The 26,257-nt window shown below is 46.0% G+C and overlaps 1 protein-coding gene across 1 annotated transcript in view; it reads right to left on the minus strand.

Annotated features, from left to right (window-relative positions):
- Positions 1-1,903: 1,903 nt before the first annotated feature.
- Positions 1,904-26,257, minus strand: part of LOC142259328 (uncharacterized) — a 402,688-nt gene continuing 378,334 nt past the window's right edge. The window contains 4 exon segments of the mRNA XM_075331795.1: positions 1,904-3,736; positions 15,230-15,343; positions 15,427-15,550; positions 15,632-15,862. Coding sequence (XP_075187910.1) covers positions 2,862-3,736; positions 15,230-15,343; positions 15,427-15,550; positions 15,632-15,862 — 1,344 coding nt within the window. The 3' untranslated portion in view covers positions 1,904-2,861.

Genomic DNA, 26,257 nt, shown 5'->3' on the forward strand with positions numbered 1-26,257 from the left:
GAACATCACTAATCCCAGTGATCGGAAGAGAAGGAACGATCGTTCCTGTAACAGTTTTGGGGATTCTTGTCAGTAATACACAATTAGTGTTTTATCAATTGCAATACACAGATTGTGCATTTGATGGAGTAAACATTGAACAATTAGACATCTCTTCATGTTTACATTTTGCTTCTAAGGCGATGTGTTTACCTGGACAGGATAAGGTGATCTATCATTCATGTTTCCATAATCATTCCTCTTATGCCAGAATAGAGACTGTACAGACAATACATGATCTGGTGACCCCAGTAAGCCCAAATAAGATTTGTTTCCAGGTCATGTCTGAGACAGAAGCTGTTTCTGCTTTCTATCCTACTTGTGTACATAAGTCAGATTTACCTATGGGATTGTATTGTATAGAGGGAAATGTGAGATCTATTTCAAAGAAGGAAGGAAATTTCAATATCACTTCTATAGGAAAAAGAAACTTAATGGTATCCCCAGTACAATTCAATTAATCACAGATTAATGATTTCCCTTGGGATATGTGGACAAGTGAGATAAAGAAGGATAAAGGATTGCTAGATTCATTAACAAAACAATTAAAGGAAGCAGAAATTATATTCCAGCATGGACAAGGTAAACTGGATGATATTGAGCACGAATGGAACGCAATGTCAGGTAAAATTTGGTGGAAACGTTTTTGAAAATCAGTACAAACTTGGTCACAGCCTTCTGTGAAGACAGCAGTAGGGAATATTTTATTTATTCCTATTATAATCATATTTTTATTAGTTTTGGTTTGCATTATAAATCAAGTTATTGCAATGTGCAAAAGATATATAAGAATATGAAAATAGAGATGAAGAAAGAAGATAATATCCTAAGAGAAATGCTAAGACGCAAACACATGACTCTTTGACAAAAAGCTTCATGTTGGATGGTTGCCAATCAAGGTGTTGGCCCAGGATCTTCAAAAGAATGAATGTGATACGAATGGTGAGAAAATTAATTATGATTTCCAGGGATTCCTCAAAAATTCATTGCAGGGGAAGATTGTAAAATAATAATGATTCATGAATATTTTTAATGAATCTTACATTTAAGCCATTATGGTTTGAATGTACAGGGTTAAAGTTTAGAGTACGAATTGATTTTGAAAAAGCTGGCCGACCACCTGTTGGTAATTATTCAGTATGACAGTTCAAGGCTGTTTTCTCCTAGCTAGAACTGTAATTAGTTGCAACCTTGATAAGGAGACATATACATTACAGGCTCCCAGGACATATGGTGAACTAAAATATCCATAGTAAAGCCGTGAGAGTGTTTCAAGCTATGTGCAAATATCCATTACAACTTAAGCTGGGTTCACACTAAGCGACAGCAACAACGACGTCGCTGTTACGTCACCATTTTCGGTGACGTAACAGCGACCTTGTAAGTCGCTGTTATGATCGCTGCTTAGCTGTCAAACACAGCAGAAGCAGCGATCATAACGTCGCTGTGCTACATGTGCAGAGAGCAGGGAGCCGCGCTTAGCGCTGGCTCCTTGCTCTCCTAGGTACAGTACACATCGGGTTAATTAACCCGATGTGTGCTGCAGCTACATGTCACAGTGCAGAGAGCAGGGAGCCGCGCTTAGCGCTGGCTCCTTGCTCTCCTAGGTACAGTACACATCAGGTTAATTAACCCGATGTGTGCTGCAGCTACATGTCACAGTGCAGAGAGCAGGGAGCCGTGCGCACTGCTTAGTGCTGGCTCCTTGCTCTCCTTGCTACAGTACACATCGGGTTAATTAACCCGATGTGTACTGCAGCCACATGTGCACAGAGCAGGAGCCGGCGCTGGCAGCAAGAGCGGAGGCTGGTAACGAAGGTAAATATCGGGTAACCAGGGAAAGGTCTTCCCTTGGTTACCCGATGTTTACGCTGGTTACAGCTTACCGCAGCTGCCAGACGCCGGCTCCTGCTCCCTGCTCGCTTCATTTCGTCGCTCTCTCGCTGTCACACACAGCGATGTGTGTGTCACAGCGGGAGAGTGACGACCAAAAAATGAAGCTGGACATTCAGCAACAACTGGGGACCTCACAGCAGGGGCCAGGTCGTTGCTGGATGTCACACACAGCGACAGCGACGGGACGTCGCTGCAACGTCACAGAAAATGGTGACGTAGCAGCGACGTCGTTCTCGCTGTGTTTGACACCAGCTTAAAAGCTCATATTCAACTATCGATAATTGCATCATGCAAAACCAAGATTGGAAATGAGTTGTATATTGGGTTCTGAAGCTCACTGTAGAACCATGTTTAGTCACGAGTAGGTGAGTGATAGCCAAGGCAAAACAGTATATAAGCTGGCCACGGCTCATGGGAGATAGAAGGCTCTACCATTGTCACAAGGAAGCTGATGGAAGACTGCCAAGAAGCATCACTGCCGTGATATCACAGCTATATGTAAGATACAATGGACTCTTTTTAAATACTGAATCTTTCACTAACAAGGCATTATTTTACTGTATCATTTTTAATGATTTTTGAATTTTAAATAAACCCATGTATTTTACCTCATTTTTCTCTCTGAATAATCTTTAAGTACTGGGCTGATTATTCACGTCAATCCTATTTTTAACAGGGATATAGTCGGGAAATAATAATGTTTATCTGAGAAACCTCCCTAGGGGTTATGTTATGGAACAATCTGTTTAGGGCGTTTACCTTTGTGCCTTTCCCTTTATTCCCTTTGGGACACACTTGTGTACTATTGTTTTATGATTTCTTCCTGTTTGTGGGATTGCTAATTTTTGTAATAAAGATGTTTTATGGGGTATTTTATCTTAGTGGTTTTTTTTATTTGAGGACCCCTTGATTATCTGCTGTATATATTATACCCCTGTGTGAGATCTTTGATGCACAACAAGTTCTGATTTCCGAATAAAACACTTCCGACATTCTGAACATGAAAATGGCTTCTCTCCTGTGTGATTTTTCTGATGTGTAACAAGATGTGATTTCTGAATAAAACATTTCCCACATTCTGAACATTTAAATGGCTTCTCCCCTGTGTGAATTCTTTGATGCTCAACAAGATGTGATTTCTGAATAAAACATTTCCCACATTCTGAACATGAAAATGGCTTCTCCCCTGTGTGAATTCTTTGATGCGAAACAAGATGTGATCTCTGAATAAAACACTTCCCACACTCTGAGCATGAAAATGGCTTCTCCCCTGTGTGAGATCTTTGATGCCAAACAAGATGTGATCTCTGAATAAAACACTTCCCACAGTCTGAGCATGAAAATGGCTTCTCCCCTGTGTGAATTTTCTGATGTCTAACAAAAACTGATTTCTGAATAAAACATTTCCCACACTCTGAGCATGAAAATGGCTTCTCCCCTGTGTGAGATCTTTGATGCCAAACAAGTTCTGATTTCCGAATAAAACATTTCCCACATACTGAACATGAAAATGGCTTCTCCCCTGTGTGAATTTTCTGATGTCTAACAAGGTCTGATTTCTGAGTAAAACATTTCCCACATTCTGAACATGAAAATGGCTTCTCCCCAGTGTGAATTTTTTGATGATTGGAATTTTGGACTTGTTTGAAAAGAACAGGTGATAGATCTTTCCTAGGAAGGACTGGAGGTATATCTTGGACAACAACATGCGCTTCATATGGAGCATGTGTGATACTTTGATCATCTGTTTTAGCTTCTGAAGATATTACAGGTCCATCTGAACTCCCGATACAGTCATCTGCTAAAAATAAACACAATGTTATTATTATTTATTTCAAATCTGTTTTATTATTAAGTTTATAAATCAAGCATACATCTTGAACATTTATAAAGATTATAAAACATAAACAGTGATCTCTCAGTTTCGGAATGACAAAAATAACATCACATTGTAGATTTCATTGGAACTCTATAAGCTATCCTTATGCTAACACTCCATGACAAACCATACACTAGAAATCAGAGTTCCAGCGAAACATGTCTTCCTGATAATTGACAAGACCACTCTCAGCATAAAACAATCCCCTTTTAAGTTATTGAATAAACATTTAAGAAAAAGTAGAAAACTAGAAGAAAAAAAAAAGAACAGATATAAGCTTAGAAAAGAAGGAATCAAATAGAGTGAAGAAAGTAGGGTAAAAAGGGGGTGGGGGAAAAAAGTGTGTGGGGAGAGGGGAAGACAAGGTATGTCACCATTTCTCATCCCAAATAACCTGCCAGACTCACCGTGAACTCAGGAGACTCCATGAACGTAATCCACGGTCCCCACACTGTGATAAATTTTTCCGTGAGCCCATTAAGTTCAGCTGTGAGTTCCTCCATTCTCTGGAGGTTTGCCATCTCCTCTACCCAGTCAGCTAACGTGGGGCATCTAGTCTGTTTCCAGTATCTGGGAATAATTATACGGGCTGCCGCTAAACAAAATCGCAGCAGGTCCCTCTTTTGTGACTTGAATGAACCTGGGAGGATAGAGAGGAGGGCCACCTGGGGAGATCTCTCCACCTCACCCCCACTCATCTTTTTATACAGAGAACACACTGAGTCCCAGAATGGTTGCAATTTAGCACAGCTCCACCATATATGTAACATAGACCCTTTTTCTGTACCACATCTCCAGCACATGTCGGACACTGAGGGAAAGATAGCATGCAATTTGGTCGGGTATTGGTAACACCTTGTGAGAATTTTATAGTTTTTCTCTTGGGCGGCACAAGCCAGAGAAAGTTTGTGGGTCCACAGAAACGCCCTGCTCCATCTGTCCTCCGAAATGTCCTCTCCCAGTTCCTCTCCCCATCTATAGACAAATTTGGGTTTGTCCGACATGTCTCTCTGGTTCAGCATTTTATAAATAAGAGAGATGACATGCCCAGGTGACGAACCCTGCAAGAACAATTTCTCAAATGGAGTAGGGGGGGTCCTCAACTTCCTCTCCCTGTCCTGGTTGGATAGAAACGATTTCAGCTGCATATATTCTATCCAGGAAACCTCTCTCCCTGTGGCCCGTAGAGATGCATAAGGGGGCAGGGTATTTCCCTGGAGCACATGAAAAAAACGAGTTTCCTCCACCCGAGTATATCCCAGAAATTTATTGGAATGAAGCCCCGGAGGGAACTCCTGGTTGCCAAAGAGGGGGGTAAGTGGACCCCTCCCCTGTGAGAGAGAACCCCTCTTAACCTCACCGTCCCACGTCCCCATCACTGTCCAAATAAACTCCATTCCCTTCTCTATCTGTGACCTACTCTCCTTTCCCATCCATGAGAGGAAGTGCAAAGGGACTCCCAATCCGTCCTGTTCGATCGCGACCCATTGTTTCGAGTTCCTATGGAAGTGCCAATCCATTATCCTCGTTAGAATAGTTGCCCTGTAGTATAACTGGAAATTTGGGAGCCCTGCCCCTCCATTATTTTTGTGTCTGGTAAGAGTTTTTATGCTTGTCCGAGGTCTCCTATTCCCCCAAACGAACCTTGACAAAGCCGTCCGAATTTTGGAAAAGTAACTCCCCGGCAGCTGAATAGGTACCGTTTGGAACAAGAAAAGAAACCTAGGAAGAACATCCATTTTAATAGCGTTGATACGCCCAAACCACGATAGTCTTTTTTTGTCGTACTTCTTTAAATCCCTAATTGTCCTCTCTAACAGGGGTAGAAAATTATGATGCATAATTTTTGTTGGATCCCGAGGTACAACTACCCCCAGATATTTTATAGCTGATGGTTGCCACTTAAAGGGAAAATTTTGGGTTGTACGGGCTAGATCTTCCGCCGACAGGGTCACATTCATAGCCTCTGATTTAGAGAAGTTCACTTTAAAATTACTTAAGTTACCAAACTCCTCGAACTCTTTGAGCAAAGACGGGAAGGATATGTGTGGCTGGGAAATAAACATGAGAAGGTCGTCAGCAAATAAAGCTAACTTGCGATTCCCTCCCCCGGCCTCTATCCCATGGATACTAGCATTATTTCTTATGGCGACCGCTAGATGCTCCATGACAATGACGTAGAGTAGAGGTGACAATGGACATCCTTGCCTTGTTCCATTGTGGACCTGAAACGATGACGACAGAAACCCATTCGTCCTAACTTTTGCTGAGGGTCTCGAATAAAGGGACGCAATCCTATCTAAAAATTTTTTGCCCAAACCCACCTGCTTTAGAGCGGCCATCATGAAATTCCAACTGACCCGGTCAAAGGCCTTCTCCGCATCCACTGAGAGTAAACACATGGGAAGAGAATGAGCCCTCGACCGGGTCATCAGGAGGAACAGTTTGTTGGTATTGTCACGCGCCTCCCGACCTTGTACGAACCCCACTTGATCTGTGTGTATTATCCCGGGCAAGGAAGGAGCAAGTCTGTTGGCTAAGGCTTTGGAAAAAAGTTTTAGGTCTAGATTGATCAGTGAAATGGGTCTGAATTTATAACTAACATGTGATCCTTCCCCGGTTTGGGGATAACACATATATGGGCTTCGAGAGATTGCGCCACCCATTGGGATTTTTCTGAGATGGAATTAAATACTTTAGTCAAGAACGGGGATAGCTGAGTTTGGAATATTTTATAAAATTTAGGGGTGAACCCATCTGGACCCGGACTTTTGCCTGAGGGAGATTCTTTAATGATAGATGCCACTTCTGCTTCTGTAAAGTCCGTCTCTAAATTTTCAACCTCAGCACTGGGTATAACCGGTAGGGCCGTTCTGGATACGTAGTCGTTTATTTTATTTTCTAATGCGTCATGTGGCATGTCTCCAAATTTGCCCTTTATGTTATATAGGTCTCTATAATACTTTTGGAACTGTTCCGCGATGAGAGTTGGGTTCTGAGTCGAAGAGCCGTCTGCTTGTTTAATCATGGAAATGTGGCTGGGGTCTGTTATTATTATTTAATATTATTTTGAAAATATATTTTTTAAACCATAACATCAGAAATTAAATTAGGAAAAAAAAGTATTCTGAATCTGTTTTCCAATTTCGAGATCTAAGAGTTACATCATGATTAATTCGGACCTCCCATTCCTGTCTCCAAGATATCTCTCCAGTAGCAACAGTTCTCTTAAATGTCAAACAGTAAATAATCTGAGTGACTATCACAATTTTACTGAGGGATAACAAGGGACAGGGGGCTCCTATACTGTTGCTCATGTAGGAGACCTTAGGCTATCTCTAACCTCTGAATTACCCCTGAAGGTGGAGATGCCAGAGTCTTGTGCCTTACTATTTTCCTGACCAGATCTAATCTGTTATCCCCCACTGAAGGAAGGGGCAGGAATATAATGGAAACAGATTAAGACAGATGGAAAAAAACAAAATTCAGACACACTGCAAACTCACAGAAATAAAACAGCAAGAGACTAAGGAGAAAAGCAGGAACAAGATGGCAACAACAAAAAGAGTTAACACCACAACAGCTCATAGTAATAATGCACAACAACTATCCGTAAGTCTGGATCACAACACCTCACCAGACCAGTATAGGTAAACTATAAATGGCATTAATGAAATAGTCCAGCCAGCATATACAGGAGGGGAGCGAATGATACTGGCTCCCCTACAGCATGTAATCAAAGACATTAACAAGCAGTCCAGCAGAGATTAAGGGGTACTTTGCACGTTGCGACATCGCTACTGCGATATCGTCGGGGTCAAATCGAAAGTGACGCACATCCGGTGTCGGTAACGATGTCGCAACGTGTAAAGCCTAGATGCGCCGATAAACGAACGCAAAAGCGTCGTAAATCGGTGATGTGTAGTGTCGGACATTTTCATAATGTCGCACCAAAAGGAGATACAATGTTGTTTCTCGTTCCTGAGGCAGCACACATCGCTGTGTGTGAAGCCGCAGGAGCGAGGAACATCTCCTTACCTGCCTCCACCGGCTATGCGGAAGGAAGGAGGTGGGCGGGATGTTTATGTCCCGCTCATTTCCGCCCCTCCGCTTCAATTGGATGGCTGCCGTGTGACGTCGCTGTGACGACACACGACGCGCCCCCTTAGGAAGGAGGCGGGTCGGCCGGCCAGAGAAACATCGCAGGGCAGGTAAGTGCGTGTGAAGCTGCCGTAGCGATAATGTTCGCTACGGCAGCTATCACAAGATATCGCATGTGCGACGGGGGCGGGTACTATCGCGCTCGGCATCGCTAGCATCGGCTAGCGATGTCGCAGCGTGCAAAGTACCCCTTACTCTTGCTAGCCTACTTAAGTCTGTAGTTCGACGCCTGCGTCTCCCTGCGCTGCAACACAGACATCAGAGAAGTTAGCAGGCAGAGTGTAGTTTCAACAGATCCTGACGCCGCCATAACAGTTTGCAAAACCTGCAAAATCTCCTTGTTACATTGATCCACAACATAGACAATTTCAAAGAGGTTGTTTTTTCAAAGACAAAAATAAAATAGTTAAAGCCAGATGTAATCCATAATTATTAGTTCCTATGTGACAATTCACCTGTATCTGATCCATTCCGCAGTTCCTGCTGCTGTGCGACTGATCAGGGAGTAGTGACCATAAAAAGCACATCTGGCATTTTCATCAGTTTTTCTCTTTACAGTGTTTACTGATTGTTGTAATTAGTGATGAGCAAGTGTATTTGTTCGCAGAATAGTACGGTACATGAGGAGCAGGAGCAGGAGGAGGGGAGATAGGAAGTGGCATATGATGAGGTGGAAACACTGGTAGAAGTTGGGCTCGCTATTCTTGGCATGTGTAGAATGTGTGATGTTACAGTTTGCGATTCTGTCCCAGCCTCCAACATGTTCATCCAGTGTGCCATGACAGATATTTATCATCCCTGTCCACAACAACTTGTCTACGTGTTTGTTGTTAGGTGGACCTTCCCGGTTATGGCGTCTGTCAAAGCGCGGTTGACATTGTATAAACACGTACTTGTGTAACGAAGGGACGGCACACCGGACAAAATAGTGGGGGCTGGGAACACTGTATCGTGGGGCAGCTACAGCCTAGAGATCACGGAAACACTGTGTTCCCACAAACCTAAAAGGCAATATCTCCATGGCTAGATATTTGGCAATGTGTGAGATTAGGTTTTGTACGTGTGGGTGCGTGGCTGGGTATTTACGCTTCTTTTCAAAGTTCTCAGGCACGGACAACTGGACACTTCGCTGGGACAAGGAAGTGGATGTGGTTGATGTTTACTGTGTCTGTGCAATCACAGCTTGTGGGCAGGATGTATGAGTGCCTGCTTCCTGGACAGCAGATTGTGAAGGACGTAGCACAGGTGACATGGCAGTGGTTTGACCCGCAGACACAAATTTAGTACCCTGGTGTTCTGCCCACCTACTGTCATTCTGCAGTTTCCAACGTAATTTCTGCTCCTTATTTGAAACTTCACTTTCCAAAACTGAACTACTTCTATTCCCTCCATCTTCTAACCTCCCCTCTCTGTGTGTGGTACCACAATAACTCTTAGGCAGCAGACTCGCTGTCTGGGGGTTATGCTCGACACTGATCTCTCCTTCACCTCCTATAGACAATCTCTTGGCCGCTCCTGTCGCTTGCACCTCAAGAACATCTCTAAAATCCGCTCCTTTCTTACCATGGAAACTACAAAAACCCATACCGTGGCCCTGATCCACTCCTGCCTTGACTACTGCAATTCTCTATTAATCGGTCTTCCCCCAACCAGACTCTCTCCTCTACAGTCCATCCTTCATGCTGCAGCCAGGGTCACCTACCTGGCTAACCGTTACTCGGATGCTTCTGCTCTGTGCCAGTCATTGCACTGGCTGCCCATATATCACAGGATCCAATTCAAATTGCTTGTTCTCACCCACAAACCTCTCCACAGTGCAGCACCCCCCTACATCTCCACTCTCATCTCTGTCTATCACCCTACCCGTTCTCTTTGCTCCGCAAACAATTTTTGACTAACATCCACACTAATCCAAACCTCACACTCCCAGATCCAAGACTTCTCCCGAATTGCACCAATCCTCTGGAATGCTCTGACCCAAGAAACCAGGACGAACCACAACTTACTCAGCTTAAGATGTTTTCTAAAAACACAGCTTTTTAGGGTGGCCTATCACACTCATAATTGAATTAAATTCACATAGTCCATCCATGACTTCTCACAACATAACTCTCCATCAAACTCCACCCAAAAGCATCTCAAAGATTGGCTGACTGGTTCAGGCAACCTTTATCTATCATCCATTTCTTTGAGATGGCTGGATTGTCATTGGAAATGAGCACCTGTACCTTGTCTCTTCCACCACTTCATTGTAGATGTAAGCTCTCATCAGCAGGGTTGTCTTTTTTTGCTATAATAATTGTATTTTCCATAACTGTTACTTGCTTAGATATGTGCCTCTGAATTGTAAAGCGCTGCGGAATATGTTGGCGCTATAGACAAAAAGATTATTATTATTGGCTTGGCTGCCATGTGGTTCTGCATACTGGTGGTGCTCAGGTTGCCTTTGCCCTGGCCTCTGCTCAAATTGGATGGCAGATGCTACAGATTACAATGTTTTTCTCTGAAGGACTTTCAGAAAAAAAACTTCCAGACAGCGGCTAAAGGCCTCCTTGCCCTGACTTGGACCACAGTGGGGGTGCAGTTCGGAACAGTTGACCAAGTTCTCACTCTGGGCAAACCACTACCCCTTGGTGCCTGTGTTGGTGGACATATCCATCTTCCTTTGTGTTGCTGTGCTGGCTATGCATGTCAACGGTTCTGGTTGGATCAGTGGACTCATCATCGACCACCTCATCTTCCATATCATTTTCCTTCACAGTTGAGATTGTAGGCGGACCTGATGGAAACTGTATCTCATCATCAGCAGCCTCCACCTCTGGAGACAGTAAATCAAGTTCCTCAAAGTGGCTTTCTTCTGGCTGTAGGTCCTCAAATACTTGCGCATCAACGCACGCCACCGTCTCCCGTCACTCTTCAATGCTGCACAGTGAGAAGCCAGAGCCAACCAAAGGATATGTACAACACAGATCCTCAGAGTGGCCAAGCTAGGGGTAGTATGTCTCATGTGACTGATGATGGGGGGAGGAAGGAGAACCAGGTTGAAGATTGGATGGGCCACCCTTCTGTGTATCTACAGTAGACTGTGTGGTCATGGAAGATTTGTTGCTGCTTGAAAAATGCAAAGAAACCTTGTTGTCCATCCAAGACAGAATCTGCTCTCGCTATTCTGGCTTACACACGTTTACATTCCAGACCAGCAAATTTGAGGAGGATGGTAAAGCCCAGTGCCACAATGGGCACATTGTAAACTGCCATGGAACATGTATTCCATCATCTGAGTCTCAATGGGGGAGGGACTGCCCAAATGTATAAGTGAGCACAGTCCCTCCCAAACGTATGTTACTGGGACACCTCAGGGCCCTCACCAAACTCAGCTTTCCTGACACCTGCAGGCCCTCTGAAAACTTGAATTGAGGGCCGCAGAATGAAATGAAGGAGGAGGAGGGTAAAGCCCAACGCTACAATGGGCACATTGTAAACTGTTATGGAATATGTATTCCATCATCTGAGTCTCAATGAGGGAGGGACCGCCCAAATGTATAAGTAACAGGAGTCCCTCCAAAACGTACAGTACAGACCAAAAGTTTGGACACACTTTCTCATTAAAAGCGTTTTCTTTATTTTTAAGACTCTGAAAATTGTAGATTGGATAGGACAATGACCCCAAAAACACCTCCAGGCTGTGTAAGGGCTATTTGACTAAGAAGGAGAGTGATGGGGTGCTAAGCCAGATGACCTGGCCTCCACAGTCACCAGACCTGAACCCAATCGAGATGAAGGCAAAAGGGCACAAAAGTGCTAAGCATCTCTGGGAACTCCTTCAAGACTGTTGGAAGACAATTTCCGGTGACTACCTCTTGAAGCTCATCAAGAGAATGGCAATAGTGTGCAAAGCAGTAATCAAAGCAAAAAGGTGGCTACTTTGAAGAACCTAGAATATAAGACATATTTTCAGTTGCTTCACACTTTTTTGCTAAGTATTTCATTCCACATGTGTTAATTCAGAGTTTTGATGCCTTCAATGTGAATCTACAATTTTCATGAAAGTCATGAAAATAAAGAAAACTCTTTGAATGAGAAGGTGTGTCCAAACTTTTGGTCTGTACTGTATGTTACAGGACCACTTGAGGCCTCTCAAGTGAATGATCAAGATACCAATGGGCACGTTCTAGCTGGCCTTGTAAAGTACTGGGGAATAGCTAACTAGAAATTATGTATGACAGAGGGACATACAAAATGCATAAGTCAGGCCCCTCCCAATTATAAAAGTAAAAAAAAGTCAAAAACACTACATGTGAACAAAAGTTAAAAGGTACTTTTTTTTCTCTGGTTTATTTAGCGTTATATACAATTGATTATGCAAAAAAAACTGTTTCTTAACGTTTCTGGCCTGTAAAATGCAATTTAGGTTAGGTGTGGTAGGTGTTCATGTGCATCTGTAAAAATGGGATAATACTGTGACATCCTCATTCCTAGAAACCATATGCGAGTCAAAAATGTATGCAGGCATATCCTCCAGGCTCTCCCCATTCAGTTTCATCACTTTCCCATCCATTTCATCCTTTTCATCAGGCCCATAGACCTCTTTGTTGGGTCCAGCAGAAAATTATTCGCATTTCCCATTGACTTGCACTGTACTCCCTAATCAGAACGAATACACGAATATTAAAAAAGTACTCGTTACGATTATAGAGATTACGAATATTACAGTACTCGCTCATCTCTAGTTGTAATTAATTTTATATTTTCAGCTTGAGAAGAGTAACAATACAGCAGTGATGGGGAACTTAGTAAGGTTAAGAACGCACTTTGCGTTTCCACCTGCGTTTCCGCTGCTTTTTAGGTCCGTTTTGAGAAGCACTTTTTTCATGCCAAAAGGCCTACGTTTTGATTTTCCAGCAAAGTCAATGGAAAATGGTGATTTTCAGACTGCACTTTGCGTTTCTAAACGCTGCGTTTAATTTGCATATTTTGTGGCAAAAACCATGCGTTCAAAGAAGCAGCATGTCAATTGTTTTTGCCATTTTGGGTGCGTTTTGCTAACATTGAAGTCAATGAGAAATGGCAAAAACCAAGAATCTTCAAATTTCCTGCTTTTCACCTGCTTTTTTGGTGCAGAAAACATGCGTTTTGGACTTCAAAAACGCATGTTTTTCTGACATTAAAATAATGGAATAATATGTCCCTTTACACACACACAGTTCGACAATTAAAATAAGGAAAATTATGGGTTTTTTTGCTATTTTAGCATTAAATATTATATAACCGCTCTAATTTCATTAAATATAACTTTTTTCTATATTAATTCCAAAATTATATGTTTTCCTTTTTTCTATTTTTTCATTCTGACTATTTAATCTTTATTTAGCAGTGTCTTGATGTTCAAAACGCATCAGTCAAAACGCAAGTGAAAAAGCATGTAAAAAGCGCTGAAAACGCATCTTAAAAGCGGTAAATACGCATGCGTTTTCAGCCCTAAAGTTCTGAAAAAGGCAACTTTGGTCAAATCAATTAAGCCCAAAACGTGCGTTTAGAACTGCAAGTAGGAGAACGCAAAGTGTGGTCTTAGCCTAACTCTTCAGCATCCCGCAATCGCATTACAGGGCGCAGACAGGAGTTGGTATGTGAGTTCCATTTTGATGATGCTGTTAAAAATGGACATGCAAGTTAAAAGGCTAAGAGCCGCCTCTGTCAGAGACCGATGCCGGATATTTAAATGCGTTGTCCAGGTGTGTAATATTGATGACCTATCCTTAGGCTTTATAACCAAAGCAGGTAGCAGGGTCTTGCGGTCTATGAAGATGAACATTAGGGCTCCATTCATCAAGATTTGGTAATGTACACTGAAAAATGATGTCAGGGACTGGAGTGAGATTTCTGGCGTAGGGAACGCTGAAGTTTGTTAAGATTTAAATGTAACAGCGTGTCCCTCCCCCGACTGTGCTCATGGTGTAATAGTCTGTCTCTCCTCGATTGTTCTGTATGTACTACTTGTGGTGGGGGATTGTTTGTTCTTCTCAGCATGGGGCTCATCCAATCCGCAACTTGGTAGACAGAATAGAGCCAGGACATCTAGAATCCTTTCAGGTATCAAATGTGCAGTGGGGAAGTGGGCCCTTCTGCCCACCTAAGGGGCTGATCCCAGGAGGAGAGAACAATGAGACCAAAGTCAGTCAGTTGTTGGATCTCGGCTGAAGAAGGACTAGGATCTAAAGCTGAGGCTACATCCTAGTGCCTGTGTATGGACTGTTACAGATTGGAGATCAGTGGCCATGTGGGATTGTGTTTTGTTGTTCACCCTTTTAGACTCAAGGAACTCATATAAGGATCATTGCCATATTTGCCCTGGCGTCAGAATACCGGGAGGCGCCCAAGATCTGTAGTTTTGTTGTGGACTCCTTCCAGACTTTAAGGATTTATATTCATGTTTGGTGCTTTATCTTTGTGGTTCCAATAAAGCCCTTTGGATTGTTCCTCAGCCTGGTGTCCCTTACTGCTCTGTCGCATACCCCGTCACAGTACAGACACGGTGGCATCACACCCTTGTTCTGGCCAAGCTCTGCCTATTTTGGCAAAGCTGGTTACAATTGGTGTGAACACACACACACACACACAACCGGCCTGTCTCCTTTTCAGCTTTAGACTTCTGCAATTAAGAGACATTTGGTCACATGACATGATATCAAAAAGGTCCTTAAGCGGTCCAATAATTGGCATATAAACATTGAGGCCCCTAGGAGAATGGGGGCCCTATGAAATTGCCCAATTTGCTCTCCCGTTCCCCTAATGCCAGTACTTCATGCCAGCCTGTGTCCTGTTCAGTTTAGATTCCTCCAATTAAGAGAACTTTGGTTACATCATGTCACTTGACTTTGAAGTCATCAAAGGTCCTTAAACAATTAAAATCAGAATACAACTGATGGGGAACCTAAGAGAGTGGGGTTCCAGAGAAGTTGCGCAGTTTGACTCCTCTGAACGCTGGCCCTGACTGTAACTAGGGCTTATTTTTAATCCCAAAAAATCATGCTATGGCTTATTTACGTGGTAAGTCATATTTTCAGGGAAACAGGGTATTCATGAATCCTCTGGAGGTCTTTGAGTTGCCTTCATAACAACATAGAGAAGGCACTAGAAACAAACAGCAGAAGAAGCAGAAGCAAAGAAAATATAGCTGAAAAAACAGCAAAAATCCTAAAAATGTAAACACAAAATTGGTGCAGAAATTACATACTGTAAGTAGATATCTCTTACTGGATAGAGCTGGAGGAGACACATCCTGAGGAACATCGGGATCTTCTTGTTTACAGTCCTGTGGGAGAAGAGGACGGGGACATCTCTCTGGTGTTGTCCTCTTACTGGATAGACCTGGAGGAGACACATACAGGGACTGAATTCATTCCTTACATACAGATAATCATAGGCCGTGTGTATTTAGTCCTGTCTATTACCTGGTGATGTGAGGGACTGGGGAACCTCCATCATGACGTCCTTGTAAAGATCTTTGTGTCCTTCTAAATACTTCCACTCCTCCATGGAGAAATAGACGGTGACGTCCTGACACCTTATAGGAACCTGACACATACAATGATACCGTCACCCCCGATCCCTTCATAGCGTTACTGTATAATGTCCCAGCATTCCCAGCAGTGTCACCTCTCCAGTCAGCAGCTCAATCATCTTGTAGGTGAGTTCTAGGATCTTCTGGTCATTGATGTCCTCATGTATCGGGGGGTGAGGTGGAGGCCCCGTGATTGGGCTCAGGGGTCTTCCCCATCCCTCAGACACAGTGGCCTGACAGCGCTCACTAGAGGTCTTCTTCACTACTGTGTAATCCTGGTTATGGAGAGACACAGTAATAAATCTCACTCCAGACATTTCCAGAGTCCTCACCTCTCCAGTTCTGTCCATCTGTTATTCCCATAGATAAGAATGATGTAATGTGACGTCATCAGAATCTCTCACCTCTCCAGTAAGCCGGAAGAGGATCTCTAGGGTGAGGTGTAATATCCTCTCCGCCATCTTGTCCCTGTCCATATCCATCCTTCACGGGGCAATCAGGAGAATTCTCTTCTATAGAAGATCTTCACTGAGAGGATCTGATATTATAAGGACCTGAATGGGAAGGAGATGAGCCAATATGTAAAATACTGCAGATAATAAGGGAGATAAAATATCATTTGGGTAGGAAAAAAATGTCAACATGAAATGTGCTATGTAAGTAGTAAAACTGACCCATAAAATTACCACATTATTTTTATAGCAATATAAATACAATGAAAAGTGATGAATTATCCATATTGCACCTAGAATGGGATCAATGAAAATGTCGGCTCATCAAGAAAAAAACAAGTCCTCACTTAACTACATTGACGCAAAAAGAATAATGTTACCGGTGTCAGAAAATGGCGACACAAACTGATTGTTTTTTACAAAAGTGATTTTTCTTCATCACTAGAGATGAGCGAACCTGAAGTTCAGTGTCCGGTACAAACTCAGACTTATCCAAGAAGGTGCGGAGATCGGATGCTTTATGTATGTAAACCACTCTCGTCAGCATCGCTGTGCTCGGGTACGCTCGGTGCTCAGCCCAGTGTGAGCCGCTTGCAGTGTTTGATCGGCTCGCACTGGGGGTAACAACAGCGTGATCGGATGTAGTGTGCACCCATTATTGTTTCACCATTTCAGTGTACTTTGAATTTTCACTAAATTTCCAGCACATTTAATGGTAAAATGAAAAACTATGAGTCATCTTTGAAAAAAAAAAAATCCTTGATATGGCATGTGGGCAGAAAAATAAAACAGCAGCGCAGCAACACACAAACATGTAGCAACGGAGAGGACGGCACTGATGGTTACTTCCTCTGCCTTCTCTGTCACTGTATACACGGCTCTGCGGTGCAATGCAGCTAGAACAGCGAGGGACCTGACACCGACACAGATCTGTGCGAGAGCCCATCCACCATCGCTACTTGCCAACTGTAATTGTTTGGGGTATGGTTTTTTTTGGGGTGGGGGGAAGGTGTCTGCTTTCTTTTCGGGGTGCCTGCTTTCTTTGATAAAATTCCTGCTGTATTCCTTAACTTCTTTAGTTACTTGGATATTTCCTTATGGAACTGCAAGTAGGGTTTATTTTTGGAGTAGGGCTGTTCTGACTTTTGCATTTAATCTGCATTCTTTATTGTTTGATTTGTTGTACATGTTTTTTACTAAGATGTACTTTAGCTCCATCTAGTGACCAAACTTTATCAGCACCAGCCTTGTTTTTCATGCCTCTTTTCTCCTCCCGTCTGTGGTGCATTCTGGGTCGGAAGTCTCCATTTTCTAATTACTCACATACTGAGGACATTTTCCATTTTATGCCCCTTGTGATAGCATCGCTGGTAAGGAAATCTATGTTTTTTGCCATCTGCAGCTCTGGATTCTCTCTGCATTTACTAAGTTAGATTCAAGCTTCTGGTACATTTGTATGTATATTGTCAGGCTTCTGTATGTATGTTCCCTGCTGTATTATACACGTGCTGATTGGTGAAATTAGGAACAATGAAATATGTACAAACACATTTAGCAACGTTTAATAAAAACAGACTTCAAGCAACAGTCTCCATATTAAGCTATGGTGGGTAAAGGTTTAGCTGCCTTTCAAGCCTCACACGCCTCAGGGCCCATGTAGAGAAGACAGAACAAGGGCTTATATTTTAAGTATACTCAAAAAATCCCCAAAAATCCTACTAGGGCTTACTTTCCAGGTAGGTCTTATTTTCGAGGAAACAGGGAAGAAACAGCTGATGGTGCCTTCTCCCCCATATACAGAGGATATGGTCACAGCTGAATGATTATGTCAGCCCCAGTTACAAGGGAAGCAAGTTGAAAATAAAAATACTTAAATACGGAAATAACCCCCTCCCCACGAATGTGTGAAATATAGCAAGATACCACTGTCAATCCAAATGTTATTAGCTCCAATCAGGTAAACAAATACAGCCACATATACAAAATAATAAGTGTTACAAAATAGCTAAGAAATATTTACATGTGATCATAAACATAATATGACAGTGTCTGGCTTTCAGTCATAGGGATAGCCCCGATGAGGTTTTAGTCACCACTCAGTATACCTCTCAGCACCGACTGACAGCAGGTTCCACTGCTGAGTGGCTGTCAGTCAGTGCGGGGGGAGGGGTATATGTGCGGTAAAACCAGACATTTATTTCCCTTATTTTCCCACCAGTATCGCTCAACATCAGCAATAAAAAACTTGATGCTGAAGTTGGTTTCTTATTGGTCCAGTTTCTTATTTGAGGCTGAAGATGGTTTCTTATCTGGAATTTTTTTCTGGGTTTTTTTTTTACAGGTTTAACAGCAAACATAAAAATATCACAATAATAGATTCCAAGGTGGCCACCGAGGAGGACAGACATGCATGAGGGAGCTTCCCAGTAAGCAGAGCCAATCCGAATCATCAGGCTGCTGCAAAGCTCCCTTGAACACCCTTTAGTGCAGTAAGGGTCATAGCACACCTGTGTGAGTCTGCCTCATCTAATATTGGCCCACCCACGTTGATACTCTAGGCCGTGGTGGAGGTGAAGCCTAGTCCTTGTGGGGGTCTGCGGCCTGCAATACGGAGAAGTGTCTCTCTCTCCTCCAGTCAAACTCACTAGACCAGAGGTGAGCAGCGCAAATACACACACAGAGGGGCCGGTGCTGGGAGCCCCGTGCCTGGAGTTGGATCCAAGCCAGGACTGGAGACGGTGAAGCCTGCTGCCCGTGGTCAGCCTGACCTGCGTGGATCCCCAGTCCCCTAGACCTATCTGACCCCATGGCCTAGTTAGTGGTCTCCCGCGGTCTGCAAAACCCTTGTAGCACTCCAGACATTGATCGCCTTCTGAACCCCTGCTGCCTGCAAGTCACCTGTCCACATCTGAAGCCCTCCTGCCAACTGCAGCCTGTGGATCCGGCGAGGCCTTGCTAGCTCCTGCGACGTACCTGTTTCCGGTGCCTTCTCTGAAGCCCTGCTGCGGTGCCCGGGTGCATCTATGGTTCCAAAGGGTGGCTGGGCCATGGTGAGGAGAAGAGCTAAAGTGGTGGATCCGGGGGAACAAGGAGAAGAGGAGCCCCGTACAAGTAACTCCAGCATGGCTCAGCGCTACACTTAGACTACAGGAGCTGAAGCAGGGGAAATCCTCAGCAACGAGCAGAGCTGCTGTGTGGAGAGGTGACATTTCCTGACAGGGAGCATAGTGTCAACATAACACCAAATACATAAGAGCCACCCCTACACTTGAAATATAAAGTATAGCCATACCTCCCAACTGTCCCGGATACAGCGGGACTGTACCGGATCTGAGCGGGTGTCCCGGTATCACGATCGTTAGCCATGTGTCCTGTGGCTCCGCCCACCCGCTCTCTCCCCGCCTGACTTTCTCCCCCTCCTATCCACATGAGCAGAGCCGAGCGCTACTTCACTGCTCTGGCTCTGTGTGCTGCCGCTGTTATGGGTCGGCGGCAGCAGCACTTTCTTGGCTGCCGGCGCTTTAAATCCGGCACCTGCAGCCCAGTGCACTGCTCCCTGCTGGGCTGCTTGTGTGCGGAAGTGCATCTGTGGGCGGAGCTACCGCGCAACATGCTGAGCTCTGTCCACAGATGAAAAGACTGGAGGGATTGGAGAGCTGCAGCACCAAGGAACGCTGTATGTGACCCCCCCACCTACCCAGATCTGTATGCCCCAGCCACCTCCTCACCAGAGCTATATACCTCCAGTCACCCCCCTCACAGATCTGTATGGCCCCCTCACCAGATTTGTATGCCCCCCAGCCCCCACACCAGATTTGTATGCCCCCCAGCCCCCTCACCAGATCTGTATGCCCCCCAGCCCCCCCACCAGATCTATATTCCCCCCAGCACCCCCCAGCTCTGTATGCCTCCAGCCCCCTCCCACCAGATCTGTATCCCCCAGCCCCCCTCACCAGATCTGTATGCCTCAGCCCTCTCCTCACCAGAGCTATATGCCTCCAGCCACCCCCCCACCAGATCTGTATGCCCCCCAGCCGCCTCACCAGATCTGTATGCCCCCAGCCCCTCCCACCAGATCTGTATGCCCCCAGCTCCCCATTGGAGCTGTATGTGCCCCCAGAGCTGTATAAGCCCCAACACCAGAGCTATATGCCCCTTAGTAATATCTATGCTATCAGTAATTTGTATGCCCCACAGTAAAGTGTATTTCCCCCAGTAATGTGTATACCTCTTAGTAACGTGTATGCCCCTCAGTGAAAAACACAGACGTTCTTCACTGACGTGTTAAACATGCATATGTCCCTTCATACTCCGTGATTAACGGCACACAGTGGTTGTCCATGTGCAATCCGTGATCCGTACTCCGTGATTGCACATGGACATATACTCACCTGCCCCCGCTCCTCCTCTCCGTGGTGCTGAAGAGTCCCATGATTCAGCATCCAGCCACCGTTCTCTCACCTCTGCAGCTACTTCCGGGTTGGCTCTGGCTGCATAAATGAATATGCATGCCATAATGAACCAGGCAGGAAAAAGCAGAGAGCAGCTGCCGAACTCAGCATCGCTGGAGAAGGTGAGTTGAAAAAGCTTTTTATTTTAAATGTCTGTGTTTTTCTGGTACGTGTTTCACGGATCACACCATAGTGTGGTCTGTGGGACATCAGTGATGCCAGAAAAAAAACGAAAAAACGAACATGTTTCTGTGTGGCAATCACGGATACGCATGTACGCTGCACAGAGACACGGTCAGTGAAAAATCACTGATGTGTGTGCAGACCCATTGATTATAATGGGTCTGCATAGGTCAGTGATTCAGGTACGTATAAAAACTAGCACATACATACCAGAATCACTGACATCTGAAACAGGCCTAATATGGATGCCCCTCAAGTACGGTCTATGCCCCAAGGCCCTCCTGTGATGTATATACTATAAGCCCAGCCCCTCCTGTGCTGTATATACTGTAGCCCCCAGCCCCTCCTGTGCTATATATGCTGTAGCCCCAGCCCCTCCTGTGCTGAATATACTGTAGCCCCCAGCCCCTCCTGTGCTGTATATACTGTAGCCCCCAGCCCCTCCTGTGCTGTATATACTGTAGCCCCCAGCCCCTCCTGTGATGTATATACTGTAGCCCCCAGCCCCTCCTGTGATGTATATACTGTAGCCCCCAGCCCCTCCTGTGATGTATATACTGTAGCCCCCAGCCCCTCCTGTGATGTATATACTGTAGCCCCCAGCCCCTTCTGTGATATATACTGTATATATACAGTGTGTATATGTATATGAGTATATAAAACCCCCATCCTCCCTTGTGATACATACACAGCAGTGTCAGTGTGCACTGTGTGTGGCTAGGTCTGTTAAAGTGAAGCCAAGTGATCACATGCCGAGGAGGAGCTGGACAGAGACAAGCGGGGTAGGTGAGTGCGGCTGCTGCCGGCTTTCCCCATATTATTACCTCCAATGTGTGTATATGTATGATGTATATATCTATGTATGTCAGTGCAGATGACTGCGTATAGATTTGTCTGTTTATATGTATTTTAGGGAATTTGTCTTCAAATATGTACCGTATATGTGCGTATGCCTGTACCCACGATCAGCACTCACTGTGTCCTGGAGGCAGCGGGTCCTGACCTGCGGGGCTGCACGTCTCCTCCGCAGGAGACCGCAGCTGCCTGTGCCCACGATCGGGGTTCAGTGTGCTGTGGTCTCCTGCTGTGTTCTCCCTACGGAGGACGCATGCAACTGCAGCAACAATTGATATGCTGCAGTCTGGAAAGACGCTCCGCAGGTTAGTGTTTGCTGCAGAAAAAACAAGCACAGTGGGCACGAGATTTCTAGAAATCCCTCCACTGTGCTTGTACTGTACAATGCGGCGTTTTAGACACAGCAAAAACACGCTACATCCAAAATGCTGCAAATACTGATCGTGGGCATGCAGCCTTAGGCTGGTTTCACATATCCGGCTTTTCGCCGGTTTGCCGGATCCGGCACTCTCCCGTACAGACAATACAGTACAGTGACAGCGCTGTAACTTCCGGGTCACATGCGCCGGTCACATGACAGCACGTGACCGGCGCTTGTTGCGCTGTCACTGTACTGTAGTCACTGTATGGGAGAGCGCCGGATGTGTGAAACCGGCCTTACACAATGTGATCAGCAATACTGAAAAGGATTGGATGTGGGCGTGACAGATTGCAAAATGGGTGTGGTTAGGGGCGTGTCCTAGTGGCGCATATAGACTTTGTCCCTCTTTCTCATCTTATGTTGGGAGGTATACTTAAGGGGTTAAACTGAATGTAAATGAGCTGGTCAGGAATAGCGGGAAACTGGTCCTGAACTGGTTAAAGTTGAAAATAGTTGAGAAATGAAGGGGTTAATGATAATGCTGACCCCAAAATAATAGAGCCCCTGCACCTACCTCCACCTGCAGAGCCGCACACTAGATATATAATACCCCGCACCTACCTCCACCTGCAGAGCCGCACACTAGATATATAATACCCCGCACCTACCTCCACCTGCAGAGCCGCACACTAGATATATAATACCCCGCACCTACCTCCACCTGCAGAGCCGCACACTAGATATATAATACCCCGCACCTACCTCCACCTGCAGAGCCGCACACTAGATATATAATACCCCGCACCTACCTCCACCTGCAGAGCCGCACACTAGATATATAATACCCCGCACCTACCTCCACCTGCAGAGCCGCACACTAGATATATAATACCCCGCACCTACCTCCACCTGCAGAGCCGCACACTAGATATATAATACCCCGCACCTACCTCCACCTGCAGAGCCGCACACTAGATATATAATACCCCGCACCTACCTCCACCTGCAGAGCCGCACACTAGATATATAATACCCCGCACCTACCTCCACCTGCAGAGCCGCACACTAGATATATAATACCCCGCACCTACCTCCACCTGCAGAGCCGCACACTAGATATATAATACCCCGCACCTACCTCCACCTGCAGAGCCGCACACTAGATATATAATACCCCGCACCTACCTCCACCTGCAGAGCCGCACACTAGATATATAATACCCCGCACCTACCTCCACCTGCAGAGCCGCACACTAGATATATAATACCCCGCACCTACCTCCACCTGCAGAGCCGCACACTAGATATATAATACCCCGCACCTACCTCCTCCTGCAGAGCCGCACACTAGATATATAATACCCCGCACCTACCTCCACCTGCAGAGCCGCACACTAGATATATAATACCCCGCACCTACCTCCACCTGCAGAGCCGCACACTAGATATATAATACCCCGCACCTACCTCCACCTGCAGAGCCGCACACTAGATATATAATACCCCGCACCTACCTCCACCTGCAGAGCCGCACACTAGATATATAATACCCCGCACCTACCTCCACCTGCAGAGCCGCACACTAGATATATAATACCCTGCACCTACCTCCACCTGCAGAGCCGCACACTAGATATATAATACCCTGCACCTACCTCCTCCTGCAGAGCCGCACACTAGATATATAATACCCTGCACCTACCTCCTCCTGCAGAGCCGCACACTAGATATATAATACCCTGCACCTACCTCCACCTGCAGAGCCGCACACTAGATATATAATACCCTGCACCTACCTCCACCTGCAGAGCCGCACACTAGATATATAATACCCTGCACCTACCTCCACCTGCAGAGCCGCACACTAGATATATAATACCCTGCACCTACCTCCACCTGCAGAGCCGCACACTAGATATATAATACCCTGCACCTACCTCCACCTGCAGAGCCGCACACTAGATATATAATACCCTGCACCTACCTCCACCTGCAGAGCCGCACACTAGATATATAATACCCTGCACCTACCTCCACCTGCAGAGCCGCACACTAGATATATAATACCCTGCACCTACCTCCACCTGCAGAGCCGCACACTAGATATATAATACCCTGCACCTACCTCCACCTGCAGAGCCGCACACTAGATATATAATACCCTGCACCTACCTCCACCTGCAGAGCCGCACACTAGATATATAATACCCTGCACCTACCTCCACCTGCAGAGCCGCACACTAGATATATAATACCCTGCACCTACCTCCACCTGCAGAGCCGCACACTAGATATATAATACCCTGCACCTACCTCCACCTGCAGAGCCGCACACTAGATATATAATACCCTGCACCTACCTCCACCTGCAGAGCCGCACACTAGATATATAATACCCTGCACCTACCTCCACCTGCAGAGCCGCACACTAGATATATAATACCCTGCACCTACCTCCACCTGCAGAGCCGCACACTAGATATATAATACCCTGCACCTACCTCCACCTGCAGAGCCGCACACTAGATATATAATACCCTGCACCTACCTCCACCTGCAGAGCCGCACACTAGATATATAATACCCTGCACCTACCTCCACCTGCAGAGCCGCACACTAGATATATAATACCCTGCACCTACCTCCACCTGCAGAGCCGCACACTAGATATATAATACCCTGCACCTACCTCCACCTGCAGAGCCGCACACTAGATATATAATACCCTGCACCTACCTCCACCTGCAGAGCCGCACACTAGATATATAATACCCTGCACCTACCTCCACCTGCAGAGCCGCACACTAGATATATAATACCCTGCACCTACCTCCACCTGCAGAGCCGCACACTAGATATATAATACCCTGCACCTACCTCCACCTGCAGAGCCGCACACTAGATATATAATACCCTGCACCTACCTCCACCTGCAGAGCCGCACACTAGATATATAATACCCTGCACCTACCTCCACCTGCAGAGCCGCACACTAGATATATAATACCCTGCACCTACCTCCACCTGCAGAGCCGCACACTAGATATATAATACCCTGCACCTACCTCCACCTGCAGAGCCGCACACTAGATATATAATACCCTGCACCTACCTCCACCTGCAGAGCCGCACACTAGATATATAATACCCTGCACCTACCTCCACCTGCAGAGCCGCACACTAGATATATAATACCCTGCACCTACCTCCACCTGCAGAGCCGCACACTAGATATATAATACCCTGCACCTACCTCCACCTGCAGAGCCGCACACTAGATATATAATACCCTGCACCTACCTCCACCTGCAGAGCCGCACACTAGATATATAATACCCTGCACCTACCTCCACCTGCAGAGCCGCACACTAGATATATAATACCCTGCACCTACCTCCTCCTGCAGAGCCGCACACTAGATATATGGCTGCTCTGTGCTTACAGGACCTGTGATGATGTCACATGGAGGGGAGGAGTCAGGGGTCACATGATCAGCTCCTCAGTGTATGCAGGACTCTGCTGTGCTGGTTGTCATGGTGCTGGATGAGGGGAAGTTTATGTGTGGGGTCAGGAGGGGTTTACAGTGTGGATGTAGCAGAGCCGTGTGTGTACGAGGTGTACGGAGCGGAGCCGCGTGTGTACGAGGTGTACGGAGCGGAGCCGCGTGTGTACGAGGTGTACGGAGCGGAGCCGCGTGTGTACGAGGTGTACGGAGCGGAGCCGCGTGTGTACGAGGTGTACAGAGCAGAGCCGTGTGTACGAGGTGTACGGAGCGGAGCCGTGTGTGTACGAGGTGTACGGAGCGGAGCCGTGTGTGTACGAGGTGTACGGAGCGGAGCCGTGTGTGTACGAGGTGAACGGAGCGGAGCCGAGTGTGTACGAGGAGAACGGAGCAGAGCCGTGTGTGTGCGAAGTGTACGGAGCAGAGCCGTGTGTGTACGAGGTGTACGGAGCAGAGCTGCGTGTGTACGAGGTGTATGGAGCGGAGCCGTGTGTATGAGGTGTACAGAGCAGAGCCGTGTGTGTACGAGGTGTACGGAGCAGAGCCGTGTGTGTACGAGGTGTACGGAGCGGAGCCGTATGTGTGCGAGGTGTACGGAGCAGAGCTGCGTGTGTACGAGGTGTATGGAGCGGAGCCGTGTGTACGAGGTGTACAGAGCAGAGCCGTGTGTGTGCGAGGTGTACGGAGCGGAGCCGTGTGTGTACGAGGTGTACGGAGCAGAGCCGCGTGTGTACGAGGTGTAAGGAGCGGAGCCGTGTGTGTATGAGGTGTACGGAGCAGAGTCGTATGTGTGCGAGGTGTACGGAGTGGAGCCGTGTGTGTACGAGGTGTACGGAGCAGAGCCGCGTGTGTACGAGGTGTAAGGAGCGGAGCCGTGTGTGTATGAGGTGTACGGAGCAGAGCCGTGTGTGTGCGAG

This window comes from Anomaloglossus baeobatrachus (assembly GCF_048569485.1).
Source record: "Anomaloglossus baeobatrachus isolate aAnoBae1 chromosome 5 unlocalized genomic scaffold, aAnoBae1.hap1 SUPER_5_unloc_8, whole genome shotgun sequence".
NCBI lineage: Eukaryota > Metazoa > Chordata > Amphibia > Anura > Aromobatidae > Anomaloglossus > Anomaloglossus baeobatrachus.